The sequence below is a fragment of the Saimiri boliviensis genome, chromosome 1 (assembly GCF_048565385.1).
Source record: "Saimiri boliviensis isolate mSaiBol1 chromosome 1, mSaiBol1.pri, whole genome shotgun sequence".
In the NCBI taxonomy this organism is placed as follows: domain Eukaryota; kingdom Metazoa; phylum Chordata; class Mammalia; order Primates; family Cebidae; genus Saimiri; species Saimiri boliviensis.
The window spans coordinates 263,323,446-263,337,512 of record NC_133449.1 but is presented as its reverse complement, the minus strand read 5'-3'; the positions used below and the strand labels follow the sequence as shown (position 1 = coordinate 263,337,512).

At 39.0% G+C, this 14,067-nt stretch overlaps 1 protein-coding gene across 5 annotated transcripts in view; it reads right to left on the bottom strand.

The window, feature by feature from the left end:
• Positions 1 to 14,067, bottom strand: part of FYB1 (FYN binding protein 1) — a 172,692-nt gene that overhangs the window by 41,719 nt on the left and 116,906 nt on the right. For all 5 annotated transcript variants that reach the window (XM_074386421.1, XM_074386410.1, XM_074386430.1 and 2 more), the window contains 2 exons: positions 11,499 to 11,655; positions 485 to 531 (listed from right to left, as the gene is read on the bottom strand). In XM_074386421.1, coding sequence (XP_074242522.1) covers positions 485 to 531; positions 11,499 to 11,655 — 204 coding nt within the window. The remainder of the gene's footprint in view (positions 1 to 484; positions 532 to 11,498; positions 11,656 to 14,067) is intronic.

Here is a 14,067-nt window from a genome sequence, read left to right as displayed (position 1 = left end):
AGAATATTTGTCTGTAGGAAAGAACAGAAACAAGGATAAAGGAAGTGAGTCATGAGGATGAAAAGGAATAAACAAATAAAACAAGAGAGGGGTCTTGCACAGACCAATGATGATAATGACTCATTAATGAGCCTATAAGAATGATTAGCTCACTTTGGGAGGCTGAGGAGGGCAGATCACTAGGTCAAGAGATCGAGACCATCCTGGCCAGCATGGTGAAACCCTGTCTCTACTAAAAATATAAAAATTAGCTGGGCATGGTGGTGCACGCCTGTAGTCCCAGCTACTTGGGAGGCTGAGGCAGGAGAATTGCTTAAACCTGGGAGGCGGAGGTTGCAGTGAGCTGAGACTGCACCACTGCACTCCAGCCTGGCACCTGGCAATGGAGCAAGACTTTGTCTCAAAAAAAAAAAAAAAAAAAAAAAAAAGATTAGCTCAAACTTCTGTACCTGATTTTACAAATAAAATATGTTTTGCTATTTACCATCAGAGTGTATGACACCATCTTGATTATCTTCATTGACAGGACTTCTGAAAACAAGAAAGAGGAAATAGTGAACATGGAACAAGTAGGTGTTCACCTTACAATGAAAAAGGGAAAAAGGATTATTTTGAGAATTATTCTTTTCTCTTGAACATTTGCCCCAATTTAAGGCTTCAGACATCACTAGCATAGGCTTTAGCCTTATATTTATGCTGCTTTTGTGGAAAAAAAAAAAATGGAGAACTGGGAAACGAGCATAGCATCATTCATTTAAAATAGGCTTATACAATTAATCCATTGCTTCTGGGGGGTAATGTGGGGAACATTCCCATGTGAGACCCCCAAAAGGCGTGAGTCTCACTATATGGTGAGCTTGATCCCAAACACAGTTTCCTACTGGAGGCAGTCGAGCTATCGGGAAAAAAGGAACTTAAAGATGGATGATCAGTTTCTAATATCAACCACAATATTGTTTGGGCCTAAAACTATGCGGTGCTGCTAGACCGAGTGACCCCCTGCCAGCAACCAGTTCCCGCTTTTAACCTTTTTAATGACTCTTTCTTTAAGAATAAGCTTTAACCTTTTCTTTACTTGCCTGACTGCCTTGTACCCTAGATAATGGTTTAACTGCTGGGATATTTGCAAAGCAAACGCCACCATACTGGATGGCTTTGATCCCTGACTCAGAGACTCCTGAATGGGGAAGTTGAGTTAAGTTGAGTCAGGAGTAGACAAAGGAGAATCCGGTTAAAAGATATTCTGATGAGCAAAACCAGAAAACCTTTTCACATCTCAGTTCTAAAACAAGATCAAACCAGAGATACCTGCAGCCAGGAGGAATAATGTCTGGACGTAAACAAGCTTTGTGATCACAGGAAATTCTGTTACAACCACTGATTGCATATCTGATTTCTCTATTGTATAGGCCATGGAAGGTATAGATTTGCATTTCCTCTTGCAATGACGTAAACCAGAGCAAAGAAAGTGTATTTATTCCTGGTCTTTGAAAAATAAAATTTGCTGTTTAGGTACGGCCTATCAGCCTTCCAGATCCCCGTTCTCTGTCTTTCTATTCTCTGTCTCTTTCATATTTCTTCAAGCGCACACTCTCTTCCAGGTATTGGGACCCTCTTGCAGGTCGAGACCTCCGGCAGACGTGCCTACCCGTCCCGGACGGTCCCCATCATCTGACGACCACGAAGGTCGCTGACAGGGTAATATGCTTTTCACTAAATTGACAGTAAATTAACACTTAAATTCTGAAATTATGAGGGCATTCAATTGGTTCTTTGGTACATATACAAAAGAGAATTAGATCTAGGGCTGGACACTGCGGCTCATGCCTGTAATCCCAGCAGTTTGGGAAGAAGCTGAGGCAGATGAATCACTTGAAGGCAGGAGTTCCAGACCATTCTGGCCAACGTGGCAAAACACCCTCTCTCCTAAAAATACTAGATTGGTGCAAAAGTAATTAATGGTTTTTGCCATAAAATGAATGGTAAAAGCCACAATTACTTTTGCACTGACCTAATACAGAAAATTAGCCTGGCATGGTAGTGCACACCTGTAATCTCAGCTACTCAGGAGGCTGAGGTGGGAGAATCACTTGAGCCTGGGAGGTGGGGGTTGCAGCGAGTTGAGATTGAGCCCCTGCACTCCAGCCTGTGCAACAGGGCAAGATTCTGTCTCACAAAAAAAAAAAAAAAAGAGAGAGAGAGAGAGAGGAAATTATATAGTTCCAATCCCTGACTCCTTCATTTTCTCCAGTTGGTTTCTTCTTGGCTTTATTTTTATCGCCCTGTCCTCCAAGGTGTTTCATTCCAATGGCTTCACTCCAACTGCTCTTAATAGCATTATCAATATCTGGGCCCCACAAATCCCTAATATTGTATATAACCATTTATATTTTCTATTCCTCCCAAGTTGATTCCTAAACACAGCTGGAGAAAATTGCTGCCAATTTTACTGACTCTGGACATTACAAACAATTGATGTTCAATCTCAGCTGTAGCTCCCTCTCCTATAATCTCATCACTCTTTCTTTGTAGTCAGCCTTCTCTTGCATTGTCCTTCTCCGTACCTATTAAAAATGTTTACTACTCTCTTCAGTCTGCCATTCCTCTCTTTTCCCTATAATCAGATGACCTTGTTTCTTATTTCACTGATTAAACAGGTCGTCAGGTGTGAACTCTCTTGAGAAAATACATTTCCTTAACCCACAAACTCATCTGCAGTTACACCCATCCTTACCTTCTCCCTACTCTCTGCACCTGTGTTCTGAATTTCATCTGAATTCTCAGTAATTTTACTCCATCAATTACCCACTTTCTTCCATGTGTTGCTTTATTACTTATATTCTTCTTACTTCACTCTTTGCCCTTAAATCTCTCATGCTTTGTTTTCTCTCTCAGCCCAAGTTACTGTCATCCATAAGACACAAACACTTCACTTTACCTCTGTGAATTCTTCACATTACCATAAGATATTCCTCCTTTAACCAGCCAAGCTAAGAAAAAGTTGTCTTTATTCACTGACTCGACTTCCTCTCCTTCCACGCATTTCTTCTCTCACTGCAATCTTTCCTCTATTGCCACTTCTTCCCTGAAACTATTCTTAAAAATATTAGCTACCAAGTCCACTGAACCGTCTCAGACTGCATCTTCCTCGACTGCTTTCTGGCCTTTGACGGTATGGGCCATTTTGCCCTCTTTGAGTCTTCTTTGTTTGTTTCCATGACAAATAGCTCCTGGCTCACTTCTTGTCTCTCTGGCCACTACTCCGCAATTTTCTTTGTGGTTTATTTTCTTTTGACTTTCTTTTTAAATGATGATGTTATGTTGTGTTCTGGTCTTGGTTCTCTTCTTTCTTCACTTTGCAGTTTTTCCTAGATGAATTTCTATACCTCCACAGCTTTATATATGACCTTAGTGCTGGCAAATTCCATGCTGAAATCTCTAGCCCAGGTTTCTTTTCTGCGTGGGTGTCCTACAGCCAGTTCTATATTAACATCTCAGAAACTGCGGTTTCTCCCTTTTAGCCCAGCCTAAACCTGCTCTCCCAATTAGGTTTCTTTTCTTGTTGGATGGCACCACAATTCACATACCCATCACACCACAACTCATTCATTGTTTTTCACTCATCTTCAGTCTCATGTCAAATCAATCATTAAATTCCCCATACTAATTCACTTCCCTCTTCCATTTTCCCCTCTCCCGCTAGACACAAAAATTGGATTATATTATCTCTTGAATCAACTTTTGCAGTAGCCATCTGGTCAGTGTTCTTGTAATCAGAATGACTCCTTCTCTTCCCTATCCTGCGAGTCCCTTCTCCAGCTTTTGCCATCTTTCTAACACAAAAATATGATTATATTACTCTCATGTCCAATAGTCAAACTCCTTAAAGACTTAGGAAAGACAATTACTTGAAGAAGAGATGCTGGTTGCAAAACTAACCCTATTTGAAGAATGTGGGCTGGAAGTGCCTTTTTATCACTAAAACTATAAAATGGATACACCTGTAACTCAGGAAGAACTGTCATGGATATCTATCTCAGTCTCTACCTGAGATGGTAAACATAGGTAGAGTCTGTTAATCTAATAAAGTCACTTCAAAAATAGAAACTCAAAAATTTAACCTATATATGCTTAGCTTTCTATTTGAGTAAGTATAAAGGCCCTGTTAATTAACTCATTAAATTGGTCATGATGAGACACTTGTTTCCTTTAGAGTCGTTTTCATCCTTGGGACATTCAGAATTAAATACAGACATGATGGAATAAGCTAAACTCTTGGTAAAAACAATTTGTGGAATAAGTTTTATAAACATTGGGATAATTAAGTGTTTGTAACATTAAAGAGATTTGTTAGATTAGTGAATATTCAATTAGACTTGCCACATCAATTTAAAATTTGTGGTTTAGACTTTCTAAATTTTAGTTGAAACATTAAGGAGTCTAGGTATTGAGTGTCAATGCCTGCTCACATCAAAAAAGGAGAGTCAAGCAAACATTATCAGTTCCTGATAAAAGGATACACCAAAAAAATAAAAGAACTAAATCAAACCACCTCTACCTCCCATTGTCAATTTCTAGGAAATACAGAGGAGAGAAGAACACATAGCTATATTATAGAGAGTAATCAGCAAAATCTAGGTGATGGGGAACTATAGTATCCACAAACAACTTGATTTCCTCAACAAATAAACTGAAAATAATTTAAAAAAAAAAGACATGGGGAGTGAACCTATATCTTAAAAGAGAATAATGGGCCTGGTGTGGTAGCTCATGCCTGTAATGCCAGCACTTTGAGAGGCTGAGGTGGGTGAATCATCTGAGGTCAGGAGTTTGAGACAAGCCTGGCCAACATGGTGAAACCCTGTCTCTACTAAAAATACAAAAATTAGCCGAGTGTGGTGGTAGATGCCTGTAATCCCAGCTACCGGGGAGGCTGAGGCACGGGAATCTACTGAATCCAGGAGATGGAGGTGGCAGTGAACCAAGATCGTACCACTGCACTCCAGCCTGGATGACAGAGCAAGACTCTGTCTCAAAGAATAACAAAACATAAAACATATATAAACATATACGCCAACAAAGAGGTGAATAATTTGGATACTTATTCAAACAACTTAAAACACATACATGTTGTAAGAGATCATTGGAAATTAGAACACTGACTTCATATTTTATATTAATACACAGAATCTATTTTTTTAGGAATAACTACTGAAATATTTGCAGTTGAAATTATATGATGTTTTGTATTAGTTTCAAAATAATAAAAGAGGCAAGTGGGTGAGGGTATAGATAAAACAAGATTGGCCATGAGTTTACAGTTGTTGAAGTTGGTGAAGAGAACATGGAAGCTCGTTATACTATTAGAATTAAATAGAAAAAGTAAAGTTAATGGCTGTCATTTTTAGAAAGCTTATTAGCTCTTTATTTCCTGATGTATAAAGATGTAAAACTGTTGACCTTTAAACTTTGCTTTATTGTTTTTTTTTTTTTTGGAGACAAGATCTCACCCTGTCCCCCAGGCTGGAGTGCAGAGGCAAGATCATGGTTCACTGCAGCCTGGACCTCCCAGGCTTAGGTATCCTCCCACCTCAGCCTTCCGAATAGCTGAGACAACAGGCATGTGCCACAATGCCCAGCTAAATTTATATATATGCCACAATGCCCAGCTAAATTTATATGTGTGTGTGTGTGTGTGTGTGTGTGTGTGTGTGTGTGTGTGTTTAAAATACAATATAACTATGGCCTCAACTACTTTATTTTTGAAGTTATTTAGGATTTCTGATTCTTATCTGTCTCGAATGTTTTACGCTCTTAAGACATCCTGACCTGAATGATATGATTTCAAGTTACTTCTGGGAACAGCTTTAGGCGTAGGCAGATCAGGCTGCAGATGAAAAGTCCACGCTGTCTTCTGAAATTCCTTCCTTGATCCCAATTAGAGATTCCAGCCTACAGCTTCGGGAGAACTGTAAAGCTTAGGGAAGCTATTCCTCCTTGTTTCTCTAATGCTGGGCTCCTCCAATTCTCCCCTCTCTCCACCCTTATCATCATATATTTGTAGAGACAGGGTTTCACCTACGCATGCATTTAGCTTTTAATTATCAGAAGTTTTTTCTTTCTTTAAAGAAGGAGGAAGAAATCTACATGACACATTAACTTTGTTCTATACTTGCCCTTATTACGAGTAAAATCCTGTGGCCTTTTCTTTGGAATATGTCTTCCTATATTTAACCCACAAGGAATTTGAAAACTGACTTCTTGAAGCCAACACTTTCCAACTGGCGTGAGAGAAGACTAACTGGCAGTGGACTACTGATACGGCAAGTCTCAAGTTTCAGAACATTTTAAGCAGCTCTAATTAATAAAAAGGTTTTAATGGTAAATTCTTACGTTTCCTCCAATTTTACAGACAAAAAAATAAAACATGCACACAAACAAAAACCAAGAAAACCCCTAAAAACTGGAATCTTTCCTTTTCTCACCTTAGTAACTTCCCATTATTATTATTTTTTATTACTTCACTTTTTCTGTCTCATTACTATTAATAACCATGTAATTTGTTTGATATGCCAAAATACTCAACCATTGATTCTGTTTTCATATGAAAAATTAATTATGATGTTAAAATTATAATTTGAAAAGATACCAATAAATGTATTACAATGGCTGGGCACAGTGGCTCACACGTGTAATCTCAGCACTTTGGGAGGCTGAGGCGGGTGGATCACCTGAGATCAGGAGTTCGAGACTAGCCTGGCCAACATGGAGAAACCCCGTCTCTACTAAGACTACAAAAATTAGCTGGGTGTGGCAGCAGGCACCTGTAATCCCGGCTACTTGGGAGGCTGAGGCAGGAGAATCGCTTGAACTCGGAAGGCTGAGAAAGGAGAAGCACTTGAACCTGGGAGGCAGAGGTTGCAGTGAGCCAAGATGGTGCCACTGCACTCCAGCCTGGACAACAGAGCAAGACTCTCTCTCTCTCTCAAAAAACAAACAAACAAACAAACAAACAAACAAACAAACAAAAAACATGTATTACACTAAAAGATGTTGATTTGAACATTTATAATGATAAACATACTCTTTTGACCCATTTCATTTCCTCTTCAAATGCCTGAGTAAAAATAGCAGAAAATGTAACAAACTAATTTCTGACCACTAGGTGGGGAAACAATACAATTTAAAATACAATATAACTTTGGCCTCGACTACTTTATTTTCAAAGTTATTTAGGATTTCTAATTCTCGCCTTTCTCAAGTCTTTTACACTCATAAGACATCCTGGCCTGAATGATATGATTTCAAGTTACTTCTGGGGACAGCTTTAGGAGTAGGCAGATCAGGCTGCAGATGTTAAAGACTACCCTGTCTTCTGAAATTCCTTCCTTGATCCCAATTAGAGATTCCAGTCTATACCTCGGGAGAACTGTAAAGCTTAGGGAAGCCATTCTTCCCCTCCGCTCTAATGCTGGGCTCCTCCAATTCTCCCCTCTCCCTTACCTGATCCTTTTTCCCTCTTGACTGGATCTTTCCCGTCAGCTTACAGACATGCTGTTATTTCCATCTTTAAAAAGGCTTTTGATCTCATTTCTCCCTTCAGTTACAGTCCCATTTCTTTGCTTTCCCTTTCTTTGCAAAGGAGTTGTTTATATTTGCTCTGAGCAATTCCCCTTCTTTCATTCTCTTTTCAAGCCGTTTCAGTCAGGCTTGTTTCCCCATCACTCCTGACAACGTCCCCTGCACTGACCTCCACAGTCCTCACTTTCTGGCCTCCACCAGCACCGGACACCATTGCTCATTGACTTCTCCTTGGATGCTTCCTTTCCTGGGCTTCCAAGACTCTAGCTTTATTAGTTGCTCCTTTAATTCTCCTTTGCCCCTTCTCCTCTCCCAGGCCTCAGAGAGTTACAGTACCCCAGAGCTCAGTTCTTTTCTTCTCTGTTTATAGTCCCTTCCTTGGTCATCTTAACCAGCCCCATGACTTTCAGTGTGAAATAGGTTCCTATTTTTCTTGTCTATATTTTAAACCCAGAATTATCTCCCAGACTCTCCATTTCTTACTCAATTGGTTGCTTAAAAGATACCTCAAACTTAACATAGACATGACCGCATCCTTATTAAACAAAACTTGGTCACCTTTGTTAAACAAAATCTAGGAGGCCATTTTTTTTGGACTAAATTCCCATACTGGGCCCCAGAAGACCAGACTGAAAATCAAAATGGAATCACCCACACTCACCAAACTGAAACTGAGTTGTCATCTGGCCTTTTGGGAAATCAGGAGAGACAGAGAATGGCCTAGTTGCCCAAAGAGGCCAATTTTCATCTTCTGTCACAATAAGTTTTGTTTTAATCTTTACAACAAAGAGTGACCTGAAGTCAGCTGATGTTAACTTCCATTATCTTTCTATTGTGCTGGCTCCCTGTACCTGCCTTATAAGGAAAGTCACTTTGAAATGACCAATCTGCTTTTTGTTCTTTGTTTCTGCTTCTTCAGTTCTTTTTGTTTATAAAGCCAGCCTCCTCTGCTTCACTCATTGGAACTCTTACTATATTTTATGAAACGAAGTGTTGCCCAATTCTAGATGTGCAAATAAAAACACTTGAGATCTTTAGATTTGTGGTAATTTTAACATCTTCAGCCTTTGACATCTTCAGCCTCCCCATGGTGGTGCTTGGGCTGATGGAAACATGATCCTTACATTTGCTTGAGTGAAAAACACTGGAGCCACCCATTCTAGATCCCTATTTTCCTTCATACTCTAAATCCAAATTCTGTTGTCTTTTCCTTCAAAATACACCTAGTATAGGCACACTTCTCACCGCCCACACTGTTCCCATCCTGAGCAGTGCTACTCCGTATCTTCCCTGCATTTCCATAACATCTGACTACTGGTTTCCCTGCTTTGAGAATTGTCTATGTACTGCCTCTTCTCAGCATAACCATTAAGGTGATTTTTACAAAGTACAAGTCAGAAAATGTCACTGCTCTGCTCTGACTCTTTGAGTGGATTCCATTTCACTTAGGATAAGCACTGCAATCCTACCATGGCTTACAGGCCCCTACATGAGATGACTCTCCCTACTGTTCCTTCCCTTGCTCTCTCTGCCTAGAACAGTCTTCCTTCATGTCTAACTCCCTTACTTCTTTTGAATCTTTGCTCAAGTATCACTTTCTATTAGGTTGGTGCGAAAGTAATTGCATTTTTTTGCCATTGAAAGTAATGGCAAAAACTGCAATTAAATATAAGGGAGCTACTCTCACCTCTCTCAAGCAGCAACATGCTATCCCCAACCTCACCCTCATACTCCACCTCCAGTACCTAACTCAGCTCCATTTTCCTTCTAGGAAATACGTCAGGAAGCATCAAGTGCTAATACCATATACTTTACCTGTTTATTATTTATTTACTTATTTATTTTTGAGACAGGGTCTTGTTCTGTCACCCAGGCTGGAGTGCAGTGGCACAATTACAGCTCAAAGCAGCATTGCCTTCCTGAGCTCAAGCAATTCTCCTGCCTCAGCCTCCGGAATATCCAGGTCTACAGTCATCACCATCATGCCCTGCTAATTTTAAATGGGTAGTAGAGACAGGTTCTCACTGTGTTGCCCAGGCCGCTCCCAAACTCCTGAGCTCAAGTGATCCTCCCACTTTGGTCTTCCAAAGTGCTGGGATTACAGGCAGGAGCCACTGTGCCCAGCCCTGTTTATTATTTTCATTTATTTAGTGTCTTGGCCCCTGCTTTGCAGGGGTCTTTATTTGTTTAGTAATATTTCCTGAACTTGTATTACAAAGCCACAATACAGTGGCTCAAAAAATATTTGTTGCGTGACTGTAAAGGAAATCTATTAGATCTTGACCTAAGAGTGGTATTTGATCAGAAACAGGAGGAACGCTTGCAGGTCGGCAGAGGGAATGTTTGGCAAATACTCAGGTGTATGTTTTGAGGACTGGTGCTGTGAGCAGCACAGAAACACCTGTATTTTTCACAAGTCTTCTTACGGACTACTCCATACATTGTCCCTTCGTGTGAAATGTGACCTTTTGAGCCGGAACATCAAGACCCATTTTGCTTTCATTTCCTCTATGCATTTCTAGCTTCCTCTACATGGGGAAAATTTTCTAACCCAGATATTGCTTCATTGTGGAATTTACATGAGCTTTATGATGAGAGCGTGAAAGTCATTCACTACACACATTTTCCCTTTTGAAAAAAAAAGCTGGATATCATGGAGCATTAGAGGCTTTAAATTGACATCCATAAATTCAAATGCTTAGAAGGGTGTGCTGTCAATATAAATGCACAAAGCAGGCCATATATAAGATAATAGCCATGAAGCTGCTCTAACACCCTCTACTTACTATCCTTAAACCCCCAAGAAAGCATATTAAAGTAAAAAAAAAAAAAGTAGTGGTGGTTTTCCATGACAAATATGTTTTTCATCTTTTCCCTAAATTGTAGTCATCAAGCATTTCAGGGAATCTGTCTATCCAATATTGTTATTAACAGTTTCCATTACACGGATTATGGATATTAAGTACTTTTGTTGTAAGGAACATCAATCTGGTAGGGGAATTTAAGTGAAGAAAAACCAAATTGTACTAAATATATTGAGATATTATTTGTGATAAAAGAGAATCGCATAAAGCAATTTTCCACAAGAAGAAAGGAAATATCTAGTCCATTTTGTCTTAAGGATTTATGCTTGCCATTGTCTGAATATTATTCTTACAATGACATTTCATTTTATTCCAATGTGCCACTGGCTTTTTCCTTTACCAACTATTCTATTAAATCCTAGATAAAAAGCCCATGTATAGCAACCCACACAGTGCTGAGATTTCTGAAAAATACCATCTAAGAACATTTAAGCAAGAGTAGGCTTGAATAAAAGTTTCCTAAACACCTAGCCAAAAATTCTGAGGGATGAGAGAAAATCTGTATATATATATATTTTTAATTAAAGGAGGTTATTTAGCATAGTGGTTTAAAGCACATTTACTCTGGATTCAGACTAACATTCATTGAAATTTTTATTCTACACTATTTTGTGATCTTGGAGAAGTTACTTGGCTTCTTTGCAGAGCTAAAGTTCCATTTCCTCATCTGAAATAATGATGATACTACCTAATCAATGAGGTTATAGAGACGATATATGTAAAATGCCTAGCACATCACAGGCAGTCAGTAAAGATGAGGTGGTGGTGATTGTGATAGCGGAGGAGCTGGTGGTTCTCAAGAAAGCTTTAGAACTTTTAAAAACAGTGGAAATTTTCTTCAAATAAATGCTTAAGGGGAAACCCAACATAAAACAGATAAATAAGATTCTAGGGGTATGAGCACTGCCAGCTTGGCCAGCTCTTCTCTCTGCCAGCTGCCCACTTTTGTAGACCCAGAAGCTTCCCATGGAACCCTCAGCATTCAACTAAGCATAGTTTGAAAATCTATGGCAAGAGACTGGGAAAGAAATGGCAAGAGAATCTTTTGCTTACTTTAGGTCAAATGGAGGTTTAATGTTTCTGGGAGGTAGGCTTGGGGCTGGTGGTTGTGTTGGGTGAGATGCTGGCAATGGTGGTTGGCTCGCCGGATGGGCTGGTGGAGGTGGTGGCGGGGAAGTTGTTGAATAAGGCATCTGGTTTTTGCTAGTACCTAAGAAGCAAAGCAAACAATACCATGAATTAAGAAAAATCTTCAAAAACAAGATTATTGATTGCAACTATAGTTGGCTACAAATTCAAGAATTTGGCAAAAATTAACAATTGGCTGTATGGAATTTCCAATAAAGAGTATGTTGATTTTATTATTATTACCATGTTGTATACTGTATATCTTTTCTGAGACAGGGTCCTGCTCTGCTGTGCAGGCTGGAATGCAGTGGTTCCATCATGGTTCACTGTAGCCTCAAACTCCTGGGGTTTCAGGATCTTCCTGTTTCAGCTGCTTGAGTAGCTGGGACTACATGCATGCACCGTAACACCCATATACATTTTTAAAAAAATGTTATACTTTCTGTAGGGATGAGGTCTTGCTATGTTGCCCAGGCTGGTTTTGAACTCCTGGGTGCAAGCCACCCTCCTGCTGTGACCTCCCCAAATGTTGGGATTACAGGTATGAGCCACTATGCCAGGCCTTATTCATCCTTTATATCAATAAAATATATTACACGTATGTATACATGCATAACACACATACACACACACAGACACACAGAGCTTTTCCTGGTTGTTAAACATTTATCAGCATATCATTGCTGGTACCTAAAAGATTCCTAGGTATTATCTGCTAAATAGTGACTAGAATCACTTGTCTCTGTATCTTCCCTCTTTGCTTGATCCTCTCCCTCTCAGTCATTCCTCCATTTGATTTTTGATGCCATATCTTGGGTTTTGGAATTATGCAGCTTGCCTTGTTTCCCCAAAAATGGAATTCAAATTTCTTTCTCATTTTGGGGTGATTTTCTGGGAGGAAAAGACGATAATGTCTTGACAAATATTTCGTTTTAATTTTACCTGCCTTTGAGCACAAATGTAATTTTTTAATGTTTATAACCATTTTCCTTTTAATAGTATTATCTATTCAAATACTTTGCCTATTTCAAAAATAGCATTTTCCTTTTCTTATTGGTTTCTAAAATCTTTTTATTAAAGGTATTAATCTTTTTGTTTCTTAACTGGACCAACTGGACGTAAGTAGGCGGCTTTGAATCCTGCTTTTCCCTGTCCATACATTAAAAAATATACCATAGCAAACAAACCTCTCTCTAAAAACTTCAAAAGAAAATACTGCACTTCACTATAAATTTCCTTACAAGGGTAATACCAAGGTTTTACATAGTATATGCCATAAGCAAATTCCTAATTTCTTTTTAGATATTTCTCCCCGTTGCCAAAGCTCTTCACTTAAGTAATTGCTGACAGTATTGTCTTCTCTCTTCATTCTCTGACCTCACCGCAGTGTTCCTCTTCTTCCTGGAGTTTTAAAGACTTCTCAGGCTCTGCACTGCAGACTCAAGGCCCTCTCGGCCAGATACAGCTCCCATAAGAATACTTCCTCCTTTGCAGCTACTTTTGGAGGTGGAGGTAGACAGAATTAGTTCCCCTATAAATTTCATGAATAAAAAATTCCAACTCGAGATATTTATATTAGAAATGTTGAGTCCAGTTTGTTTTGTCCTAACTAAAATCAAAATTTTTTGATATATCAGACTTTTCCTCTAATCCAATTAGTCAATCCTTTCATGTATAATTTCTGTCACTATCTTATCTTTAGGAAGGCCTTCCTTAATTTGAGAACAGATAATCATAAACAGTATATTTTCTCCTACTTCACTGTGGCTTCATTTTTTTTTTCCATTTAACTCTTTAAAACTATTAGTAATTTATTTTGGAGTTTGTTGTGAGATAGAGATCTAATTTTATAATTGTTGTTGTTCCTAAATCATTTAGCAAATGTTCTTCACCATTTGTCTGATAAGCTATTACTTACCAATTTGACATGCCTCTTTCATCATAGAATAAGTATGAAAAATTCTAGTGAATGTGACAGATGAAAATGGTACCCAGTTATTTTAATTCATAAATAATATGATTCAGTAGATTCATAAATGATTTAAAAACTCTACCCAAAGAGAATATACCTTTGTGAGTCAATATTAATAAACAGTCCAAATAGAGAGAAAAATATTTATTAGTCATCTGTGACTTATCCTTTCATGGAAAGGATTTTGACAAGCAGGAGGCATTACCTTGGGAGAATGATTTAAGGCCAACAAGTGAGAAGTTATTGAGATGGTTTGGGGAATGCTGAGTCTTGGATTTGAAGCACTGAAAACTGACTTCCCCCAAACCCAGGTCCCTTTCTGCCTTTACATAGGCTTATGAGACTTTTTGATGAGGCATCCGGGGGCCTTCTGTGGTTCTGCTTACTTGACATCTATTCTCCTTTCCTCAATTATAATAACTTAAGCATCACAGGAAGGGGTGTGCTTGCGTTTCTACTGAACTTGGAACTAGAAGGGGCTCCTCCTTGACTTGCTGGCAGTGATCTTGCCACTGCCAGGGC